General features: G+C 41.8%; 1 protein-coding gene across 1 annotated transcript; it reads right to left on the bottom strand.

The window, feature by feature from the left end:
* Positions 1–4,265: 4,265 nt before the first annotated feature.
* Positions 4,266–11,668, bottom strand: LOC148143480 (putative G protein-coupled receptor 139). Its single transcript, XM_087975666.1, has 2 exons — positions 11,599–11,668; positions 4,266–5,176 (listed from the first exon to the last, which is right to left on the bottom strand). Exons 1-2 carry the CDS (start codon positions 11,666–11,668, stop codon positions 4,266–4,268), a joined length of 981 nt encoding a protein of 326 aa, XP_087831792.1.
* Positions 11,669–11,946: the final 278 nt, after the last annotated feature.

The raw sequence follows: 11,946 nt of genomic DNA, 5'->3' as shown, positions 1-11,946 counted from the left end.
ATTGAAAGGTTTGAACTGGGATGAGGTTGGAGGAGGGGAAAAGAGGAAACTGGTGAAGCTCACGTCAATTTCATAGGGTTGGAGGGTTCTGAAGCAGATGATGAGGAATTCCTCCATCAGGCGTCGGATGGTAAGGGTGTGGTGATGGAAGAGGCTCAGGACCTGCATGTACTTGGTTGAGTGGGAGGGGCAAATTAAGTGTTTGGCCACGGGGCGGTGAGTTTGGTCGGTCTAGAGATGTTCACTGAAGCGCTCTCCGAGTAGGCATCCTCTCTCCCCAATAAATTCTGATGGATATGGAAGACTGCTTTAGGGCCTTTGACAGCTGTGAGGGGGAGGTGAGGCGCAGGTTTTGCAATTCCTGCGGTGGCAGGGGAAGGTGTCTGGGCCCGGAGGACTCAACATTGTGTTCTCCAATTTCAAATAACCTTCCTGCCCATCCCTCAACTCCCTCTCCAGCCCCTCCCCCTCCCTTCCACTTCTCCCTGTCACCAAACGACGAACCAGATTGTACCCTCTACCTATCTTCACCTATTCCCACCTCGCCATTCTGCTCTCACCACCCCTTTATCTGCAGCATCCCCCAGATTCACCAGCAAGTCCTGAAGAAGGGTTAGACCTAAAAACGTCACCTTGTCCACCCCGTGGTACTCCCTGACTTACTGTGTATTCCCCCCGACCTGCCTGTCTACTTTGGCTTAGTACACTGAGTGGTCGAAAAGAAGTGTTGTTTCTGTCCTACCAGTGCATTATATTAATTCAATGATGATTATTCAATCCCATATTCTCCATAATGGAAGCCCCTCTACTCTTCGAACTAATCATTCCCCAATTTAAATCAATAAGGGAAGTCACATTCTGCTGTCTGCATTCTGTATTACAATGAACTTCATGTCTTCAGCGACTGCAACTGTACTCCAGTATTGACATCGAGCAATAAATGCAGATAGTTCTCCTATAATGCCGTGGTTGTATTCCACTGATTCCTCATTTAATAGATAACTACTTAATAGAGATAACAGGGCCAATGGGAAAAATGAAATTGGGGCAGACCAGCAAAGAATAACATTCACCATCCCTCAAAAATCACTCAAGGCACTAACACAGGGTAATGACAAAGCCTGAATGTAAGTTTCAATCATATTTATCCATGAAACAAAAGTAACTTTAACACAACACATTGAAAGATATTGTTAATACAGGGACAAAGGGACTTCATCATCACCACCACCTTCAGGTGCAGTTGTGGTTGCAGAAGTGGATGGCTGTGGTTGATTGTCTTCTGACTGTTTCTTCAGGGTTGGTTTAGATTGTGTGATGTAGAGGTACAAGAACAAATTAAAATGGCAAACGGTATCTATTCGAATAATGCAGTCATGCAGAAATTATAACAAGAATATTTTGGTCTCAGAGTGAGAACATATATTAGTTTGATTTTTGAGATGGAGCAGCTCACTGTATAATACTGTACCACTCACATGCATGACTGCAGCTGACATCAGCTAATCCTTCAGTGACATTATAGTCAAATCGTGCTGCCGAAACATGCGTTATATGACAGCTGCCTATACTTCAGTAGTAGTAAAAGGAAGAGGAGGAGGATAAAAGAGGGGTAGGGGTGGGGAGAGAAGGAGTAGTAGTAGAGTCACTTCATCTGTCTAAGGATCAGCACTCTGACAGCTCATGTATTCAAATAAACCTGCTGAACTATAACCTGGTGTTGTGTGACTTCCGATTTTGTCCACCCCAGTCCAACACCGATACTTGCACATAAGAATCATAAACGCCACAATGATCTGTTTTGGGAGCACTGCTGTTTGTCATTTTTATAAATGACTTAGACGTAGGTATAAGTAGATGGATTAGTAAATTTGCAGATGACACTAAAGTCGGTGAAGTAGTGGAAGGTTTGGAAGGATGTTACAGGTTGCAGGGGGATTTGGATAAACTGCAGAATTGGGCTGAGAGGTGGCAAATGGAGTTCAATTCAGGTAAATGTGAGGTGATGCACTCTGGGAAGAATGACAGGAAGGCAGATTACTGGGTGAATGGAACGATTCTTGATAGTGTCGATGTACAGAGGGATCTTGTAGGCCATGTCTCTAGATCTCTGAAATTTGCCACCCAGGTTGATAGCGCTGTTAAGAAGGCATCCGGTGTGTTAGGTTTTATTGGTAGAGGGATTGAGTTCCAGCGCTGCAACTATACAAAACGCTAGTGTGGCCACAGTTGGAATATTGTGAACAGTTCTGGTCGCCATATGTCGGGAAGGATGTGGAAGCATTGGAAAAGGTGCAGAGGAGGTTTACCAGGATGTTGACTGGTCTGGAGGGAAGGTCTTATGAGGAAAGGCTGAGAGACTTGGGTCAGTTCTCATTGGAAAGAAGAAGCTAAAAGGGGATTTGATAGAGACATACAAAATGATCAGAGGATTACATAAGGTAGACAGTGGAAGTCTTTTTCCTAGGATGATGACGTTAGCTCGTATGAGGGGGCATAACTACAAATTGAGAGGTGATAGATTTATTACAGATATCAGAGGCAGGTTCTTTACTCAGAGAATGGTAAGGATGTGGAATGCCATACCTGCCAATGTAGTTAACTCAGTCGCATTAGGAAGATTTAAACAATCCTTAGATAAGCACACGGATGATGATGGGACAGTGTAGGAGGACGAGCTGAGAATAGTTCACAGGTCAGTGAAACATCGAGGTCCGAAGGGTCTGTTTTGCCTGTATTGTTCTATGTTCTATAAGAACTTACACATTTAATGGTAGGGACATGGTAGTGACGAATAGAGACTTAGGTGTTCACATAGTGGGCGGCACGGTGGCACAGTGGTTAGCACTGCTGCCTCACAGCGCCAGAGACCCGGGTTCATTTCCCGCCTCAGGCGACTGACTGCGTGGAGTTTGCACGTTCTCCACGTGTCTGCGTGGGTTTCCTCCGGGTGCTCCGGTTTCCTCCCACAGTCCAAAGATGTGCAGGTCAGGTGAATTGGCCACGCTAAATTGCCCGTAGTGTTAGGTAAGGGGTAAATGTAGGGGTATGGGTGGGTTACACTTCAGCGGGTCGGTGTGGACTTGTTGGGCCGAAGGGCCTGTTTCCACACTGTAAGTAATCTAATCTAATCTAATCTAATATATTTCTCTCAAAGCTGCATGACAGGTAGTTAAGAAGGCGTTTAGCATGCTTGTCTTCATTGCTTAGGCCATTGAGTATAGGATTTAGTTCGACATGTTGAGGTTGTGCATGACGTTAGTAAGACCACTTTTTAAGTATTGCGTACAGTTGTGTTTGCTCTGCTGTAGGAAGGATAATATTAATTGGAGAGGGTTCAGAAGAGAGTATCAAAATGTTGCCGTGACTGCGGAGGATTTGAGCCAAAGGATAAACTGGTAGGTCAGGACTTTTTTCAGTCGAGTGTAGGAGATTGAGAGGTGAGGTGATAGAGGTATATAAAATCATGTGAGGCATAAATAATGTGAACAGCAAAGTTGTTTTCACTAGGGTGGGGATTGAGTACGTGGTGAAGGCTGGTACAATTGCAACATTTAGAATGTATTTGGATGGGTGTATGAATAGGAAGCGTTTACAGAAATATGGGCCGAATGCTGGCAAATGGGACTTTAATATGTTGAGATATCTGCCTGGCATGGACGCTTTGGACTGAAGGGTCTGTTTCTGTGCTGTACATCTCTATGACTCAATGACTCCAGCGGGCATATTATTAAGGGGAGGGGCAGATTTAAATGGGACATAAGGGGATTTGCTTTCATACAAAGGGTGGTTAGTATGTGGAATGAACCGCTTGAGGAAATGGTAAATGCGGGTATGGTTATACCATTTTAAAGATATTTGGATCTGGACATGAATCGGAAAGTTTAAGAGGGATATGACGACATGCAGGTGAGTGGGCTTAGTTTAATTTGGGAATTATTTTCGGTGTGGATGAGTTGAACCATGCAGCAGGTTTATATGCATTCATATGCCTACCCTGTAGCATTGAGCGACTAGAGCACTTGTACACTAAGGACTCTCTGATCTTCAGTAATGTTCAGAGTTCTTTCATTTATCATGCTTTTCCTTGTTTTTTATTTTCATCTGCCCATGTACATCAATTTACTTCCAATTTGAATTTATTTGCCACTGACCAGAAAATCTGAGCAGCCTTTCTATGTCGTCCTGGCATTTCCCTCTTTAACATATAAAGCAAGTATACAGGTTGCAAAACGATTTACAGTTCTGGTTGGCTGTTATCGTTTTCATTTTTTAAACATTTCAGCAAATAAGTTCAATGGATATGTCACACCTTTTTTTATCTCATCTCTGATTTTACTCTGGGTCCCAGCATAAATAAACGGATTGATGCAGGAACTCAATAACTGAAGCATGTATCCACTTTGTTGGACAATAAATATGGACTTACTGGCATCAGAAACAGAGGAAAACGGAATATTCGCAATTCGCACGTAAATGATTGTGACAAAGTACAACAAATACAAAAGGATGAAGCTTCCCGAGATGCCAAAGAGTAAAACAATCGACTTTCTTCGCTTCTCCATCTCTGGATCACTCACATTCTCTCCATTACTATGCATCCGGAGTCTCGTGCGGGCTCTATTGGCTGCAACAATATGTCTGACAGTCAAAGCATTAAGCAGTATAATCAGAATGAATGGAAGACACGGAGTTACAATGGAACGAATCCAGTCATAGGCAGCCCATTCTGGTGTTGTATAATATTCTATTTTATGAGAACAGAACCGGGGTGTATTATCGATTATGTATACAGGTTCATATGCAAAATATGTGGAGATATTTTTTAGGCAGGACAGTGCTGACACAATTCCGATCACCCACGATGCCACCTTCTCAGTGCAATATTTTAATTTCAACTTTTGGCAACAAATGGCCACAAATCGATCAAAAGTAAACGCGACTGTTAACCAGACAGAACTGTCAATGACTGCAAAATTTATAGAATTGCGAACACTGCATACTGGTGTGAGAGATAGGAAACTCAATCGAAAATAAATGCCAGCAATCCGGTTTAATATCACGACTGTGACCATGACCAGGAGATCTGCCATTGCCATTGACACAAGGTAATATGTGATACATCTAGAGAGTCCACATTTTCTTCGGGATAGAATCACAATCACTGCCAGGTTAGCTGCAATAAAGAGAAAGATATTTATGAAGTTATTGTCATCGATCTCCTCAGAACAGTGAAAGGACTTTCAGCCCATTGAGTCTGCATTGCTAAACAAAACTTAATTATTCAAATGTCATTTTCCAACACTTGATTCTTAGCTCGTAAGTGCACATCGTTTTTTTAATAAAAAATGTTAGGAGGCTGCCGCCCTTATAGGCAATGGATTTTACATTCCTACCACCATGCTCGCCACTTTATCTGCCTGCCTTGTTGCATGAAGAGACAAGAGCACTTGTACCCTAAGGAGTCTCTGATATTCAGTAATTCCCAGGGTTCTACCATTTATCATGCTTTCTCTTGTCTTGTATTTTCATCTGCTCAAGTACATCAAATGACATGCGATTTTAATGTATTTACCACTGACCAGAATATCTGACCTGTCTTTCTATGTTGTCCTATAATCATTTGGCATCTTCCTCACTATTTATGACACCATCAATTTTTGTATCATTGGTCGACTTGGTGACCGACAGTCCAAATTTCAGGTCTAAATCGTTTCCGGGTACCACAAACAGCAATCCCCCCCCCCCCCCCCCACACACACACAGATGGTCAAGTAGCTCCACTGGACACAAGTTGCCAATCACAAACACAACCATCGAACACCATCCTTGGTTTCTTCTTTCTTAAGCCAATTTTGGATTCAATATCTAAACGTTTCATGGATCCCTTGGGCTCTTGACTTTGCTTTCAGTCTACCATGTGGAATTTTATCAAGCGTCTTGCTTAAGTCCAGGGAGACTACAACGAATATGTGACCTTATCGACACAACTGGTTGTCTCTTCACAAAAGTCAATCAAATTGATCAGACATGATCTCACTCAAAGAAAACCATGTTTGCTGTTCTTGATAAATCCACATCTCCCCAAGTACAGAGCAGGTATATCCCTCAGAATTGCTACTGATATTTCCACCGCACTGAGGGTAGACTGTTTGGCTTTCAGTTTTCTTGTTCGTACATTGCTCCTTTCTTGACTAATAATACGGCATTGGCTCTTATCCTGTATTCTGACGGCTCTACTGTAGCCAGAGAAGACTTGCAAATTATGGCTAACGCCCCTATTTCTTCCTTTGGCGGATTCAATAGTCTGGATATATTTTAGGTGAACGTGAGGACTGCAGATGCTGGAGATCAGTGTCAAAAAGTGTGGCGCTGATGAAGGGCTTCTGCCAGAAACGTGGACTCTTGTGCTCCTGGAATGCAGCCTGACCTGCTGTACTTTTCAAGCGGCACACATTTGGACTCTGGATAAATTTTATTCCGCTCAGAAGAATTATCTCCTTTTAAGCTCACTGCTTATTTCTATACCCACATTGTCCCTTTAATTTGTGAACACTGACACAAAGTATGGATTTAGAACTCTCCCTATGGCTTCCAGCTCCGTACAAAAAGTTACAATTGTCTTCCATAGTGGGACATGTTCTTTCCCTCGTTATCATCTCATCTTTATGTACGTGGATAATGACTAGACATTTTATTTTATTTGCCAATATTTTTTCATGCCCTCCTTTCTGTCTTTATTATTTTGTTATCACCTTGCACAGTCTATACTCCTCTAGAATTTACGCTGTTTTGAGCTTCGACATCTCCCATAGCTTGCTTTTTCTTTCTCTTCATTCAATTCTGTGCATTGTTTGGTGTTGTGTTCCCACAATGTGCTGGACCAAACTCTCCTTTGATTTGAGCATGTTGGCCCTCTGCTCTCTGAATTCTTCCTGAAAGCGTCTCACAGATTCATATAAAATTATCTGTTCAAAGTTCACTCTTGCCGAACCATGAGCGTCCTGAGCGCTGCTCCTCCGTCAGGTGAAGCTGAAGGAGCAACGCCCCCAAAGCTGCTGATTTAGAATAAACCTGATGAACTATAACTTGGAATCGTGTGGACATGTCCACCCGAGTCAAACACCGGCACCTCCACATCATTGCTGAATCTTGACTTATCTTGTTAAAATTAGCCTTCCTTCTTGTTTAGAAATTTGACGTCAGGTTCATTCCTACCTTTTTTCCATAATGATCTTGAATCTAACGGAGTTGTGATCAGTATTTGCAGAATGTGCATCCAAACTTTCCATGGCCAAAGAATTATGTCCACTGCAACCCCACGAAGGTCGTTCTATGACTTGAGAATCAGCCCTACGTGCTTTTAAAGTATTCCATTCCCTTGATAACCTTTTACCATATAATGACTCTAATTAACGCTGTGAAAGTTGAAATGTTCTACTATCACTACCTGTTACCTTTACAGTTCTCTTCCATCTTATTTGCTGTGCATTTCTCCCGAACTGTCAGGGGGTCCATGTCTCAACCCCAACAATGTGATTGCCTCATTTCGGTTTCTAAGTTCTGCACATGTGTCTTCACTTGAGAAGCCTCCTAAAATTTCAATCCTCCTAACTGCTCTAATTGGTTCCCTGATCAATATTGTGACGTTCACTTGACATTTCCACCAGACCCTGTTTCGCCTGAAGACCCTGCATCTGGAAAGCTTTCAATACTGACCCTCTTTCAATCATGTTTCAGTGAATGTAATTGCATCATGCCCCGAATTTAAACGTGCGCCTTCAAATAATCTGCCACGCTCGTGAGACTCCTTGCATAAAAATAATACAATGCCATCTTTCCAATCTCTCTTTGGCGCCTCAACTGACCCCTAATTACTATTTTTTGTTACTCCCTTGTTGCATCTTCAAATTTTATTTGTTCACCAGCCGTTTCTGAACGTGCTGTCTGGATTGCAAAGCCATACCAAGTTTAAACATTCCCGAACAGCACATGCAAACATCCTTGCAAGGATGTGGGTACTTTTTCAGGTTAGGTGCAATACACCCACCAACTACAGCTCTCCACGCCACGCACTCCTGGCACCCAAAGCAATCTAAGATCCTAAAAATATTAATCACGCATTTCCACATCAGCACTCCAGCTAAGCATTCATCTGGGATAAACCCTTTCTTTCTATACTCACGGGGTAATTCAGAGATTACTATTTTAAAAGTCTTTTTCTTTAATCTACTTCCTTGCTCCCTAAATTCTACATGCAAGACATCATCGCTTTTGCTTAGCTATGTCGTTGGTACCAATAGGACCACGATCACTGTCTGATTTACCTTCCACTACAGAATGCTCTGCAGCTTTCCAGTGATATCCACGACTCTATCACCGGGAAGGTAATCTCCGTCCTTAATCTCTATCTGTTTCCCTCAAAACTGTAGACTCTAGATGACTCTGTCCTCCTCTTCTTCCTGTCTTGTGCAGTAGACCATGGTGCCATGAAGTTGACTCTAATGCTTTCCCCTGTACATTCATCTCCCCCAACAATGTCCAAATCTATTAGAATGGGAGATAGAACACAGAACATGGAACAATACAGAGCAAAACAGGCCCTTCGGCCCTCGAATTTGCGCCGACTTGTGAACGGATCTAAGCCGATCCCCCTACACAATCCCATCATCAGCCATATACTTATCCAAGGACTGTTTAAATGCCCTTAATGTGGCCGAGTTATCTACATTGGCAAGCAGGGCATTCCAAGCCTTTACCACTCTCTGAGTAAAGAACCTGCCTCTGGCAAGTGTCTTAAAAATTTCACCCCTTAATTTGCTGCTATGGCCCTCGTACAAGCCAACGTCATCATCCTAGGAAAAAGGCTCTCACTACCCACCCTATCTAATCCTCTGATCAACTTGTATGTCTCTATTAAATCCCCTCTTAGCTTTCTTCTCTCCATTGAGAACAGATCCAGGTCCCTCAGCCATTCCTCATAAGACCTTGCCTCTAGACCAGGCAGCATCCTGGTAAATCTCCTCTGCATCTTTTCCAATGCTTCCACATCATTCCTGTAATTGGACGACCAGAACTGTACACAATATCCCACGTGAGGCTGCAATAGCGTTTTGTACAGTTGCAGCATGACATCACGTCTCTGGAACTCAGTCCCTCTACCCAGAAAACCTAACCCACTGTATGCCTTCTTCACAGCACTATGAACCTGGGTGACAACTTTCAGGGATGTATATACATGGACATCAAGATCCCTCTGCACATCGACACTACCAAGAATCTTTCCATTGATCCAATATTCTGCTTTCCTGTTATTCAAACAAGGATGAGCACAAGGATCTCTTGACTTCTGCAACTCGACCCTGGTGACCATTCGGGTCCATTTTTGGGTGTTCCACCGTGAATTGACTGGATGATAGATGCGTTAGCCAGGAGCTGCAAGTGGACACAATAGCTGCACACATGCTGTGAAGACCATCACTTCTCATATTTACCACATAGCACAGGAGGAGAATATCATGAATGGAAGCTCTCCTGCAGCGATTTCCTTTAAGTCCACTCGAAAGGAGTAAATAAGAATATTATGAAATTACTTCTCATGCTCTGTGTCCTTACGCCCTTACCGTAATGAATTTTCATTCAAATCACGAATCAACCCTCATGCCACTTCTTTGTGATGCCAATGCTCGATTTATCTTCAAAATGATCAGGCCCCTGAAGCTGCTGCTGTTAAACTAGAACTTCCCTATTTCTGCTCAGTTGAAGTTTTAGTGTTGCGCCTGGATCCTGACCTCAGTTCATGCTTTCTCTGGCTCGGTCTAAATGTTCAGCTGAACCTGAAGGATGGTACATGACAAACAATAAACCACAAAAACCTCATTAACTATGAACTAATATAAAACACGTAAAGTCTGTTGTCGTTTTCACTGCATTTCCCAAAATCGCATAAATACAGTATTACCCTGCCATGCTCACTCAGGACGTGCTATTTTTATTGCTTTCGTGAAAGTTGACATGGACAGAACATGATTTTGAGGTGCCGGTGTTGGACTGGGGTGAATAAAGTTAAGAATCACGCAACATCAGATTATAGTCCAACAGGTTTAGCTGGAAGCTCCAAAAGCTAGTGCTTCCAAATAAACCTGTTGGCCTATAACCTAGTGTTCTGTGATTTGTAATTTTGGTCAGAACGTGTTGGTGATAAGAACACTGCTGAGTCGGCTTCAAAAAGCAGCCTCCCCACCACCCATACCCCCTTGCCCTGGATTTTTGCATAAAATTGAAAGTTGTAGTCGTGAATCTAAGCTCAGAATACACATCCTTTACGCTATTAACAACTGTAGATTATCCCCTTCACTGTTCTCCAAGTCAATAGTAAAATATTTGGATGGCATAACAAAGTAAACTGGTCTGATACAGTTGATGGAGGAGAAAAAAGAACAAACTAAAGGAAGTTAAGTGAAACAAAATCGAAAACATTGAAACCAAATAACTGTGAAGAAGCCACGCTTGCGAGCAGAAACTAAAAAAGGGGATAAGGTGTTTCTTTTCAATTAGCTAATGCGCAATTAACGTGCCTTTGAAAAGTCTGCATTTTGCTCGCACAAGAAATGCCCTAAAGAGAAGGGGCATTAGTCTTCTTGCCCCTTTGAGGAAGATATATTTTTACGATACAATGGCAAGTCAAAATTCTTCAGCGGACCTGCATCTTAAACCGCAGATTAAAACTTTCGTTTATCATCATCGTCATAATTGCAATCCCTAATATTGCCCCTTCAATATATTGTTTATTTAATTAAGTTCAGGTCAGCGTTATTAAAAGAAAAATAATCCTTTCAATGAACGAGCCATTTCAGGTAATCATTTTGTAACTGGAAAAATCAGTGGTGAAATGAATCTACCTATCCAAGCTAACTAAAATCCAACAGTGCACCCACCCGCGTTGGCAATAATAGTTTGATATTTCACCTGCTCTGAAATAATGCTGCTAGATCAGTGTCTCTGCACAGTTCAAATACAATGATGTCAAGGTATCTTATTGATTTTCCACCCAAAACATCTTTCTTAAGAGTACAATCGATTTGAAATTACACTGTGAGTGTAGTACCCAAGTCAAACACAGTAACAGTACTGACACAATAGAATTACTTCCAGATCGTTATTAGGCAAATGGTCGAGTTAAAACAATGAATGTAAGTCTGTTACAATAAGCTTGTCTAAATTTAATGGTGACCAATTCTACCGATAATATGAGAAACAAACAGCACATCAAGAGGTGAAATGACAATTCCAAATAAGACAGGTTCCACCATTAATATCGCGAGATTATGTTCGTAGCTGAAATGCATTACCATGATACAATGTTGAATTAATACTGTTGCTGCTTCTGTATATTGAACGTTATGATAAATAGCAAAGTTTTTTTTATCCCAGTGAAACGAAATGTCTTAAATTGGTGAGTCACAGCATTTTATTGAATACAATTGGAGACAGAATAACTATAATATAGAGAACAAGAGCAAAAGAAATGTCTTCTGTAAATGTAAACTTGAAGTACATAGATACGAAATAATGACAACACTAATTTGAATAATTTACCTGGAACTCCGATAGCAGCTAGGATAGGATAGTAAATGGCAAACACCAGACCAATTGGTAGTCCATGCATTTCTTGTCAGAAGCTTTGAGAGTGCTCTGCACTTTCCTGCAAAGTGCTTGCATTTGTACCTGATGTCAGGCCCCTGAGAGACAATTAGTTAGTTTAAATTTTACAGGCACCGAATGTATTCTAATAACAAGTTCCAGCTGATGTGCACCTGAACTTTTGTTTTGGTGAGACTTTTCTTTTCATGGGATGTGACAAAAAATGCTAAAGGCAATTACACATTGACCTTTGAAATATTCCAGCAACGCATGTTTATGAGAAATGACAGCAGCTTGGGTTTT

Source organism: Chiloscyllium plagiosum, unplaced genomic scaffold (genome assembly GCF_037043375.1).
Source record: "Chiloscyllium plagiosum isolate Xiang-an unplaced genomic scaffold, Cpla_swu_hap1 HiC_scaffold_27, whole genome shotgun sequence".
In the NCBI taxonomy this organism is placed as follows: Eukaryota; Metazoa; Chordata; class Chondrichthyes; order Orectolobiformes; family Hemiscylliidae; genus Chiloscyllium; species Chiloscyllium plagiosum.
The sequence above is the reverse complement of the archived record's forward strand: the minus strand, read 5'-3'. Positions and strand labels throughout refer to the sequence as shown.

Bases quoted from the DNA above. Each gene is read 5' to 3' on its own strand.
- LOC148143480 (XM_087975666.1), bottom strand. From the start codon at position 11,668: ATGCATGGACTACCAATTGGTCTGGTGTTTGCCATTTACTATCCTATC. The intron at 5,177-11,598 runs GTAAATTATTCA...TCTTTATTGCAG, and splicing joins AGCTGCTATCGGAGTTCCAG to CTAACCTGGCAGTGATTGTG.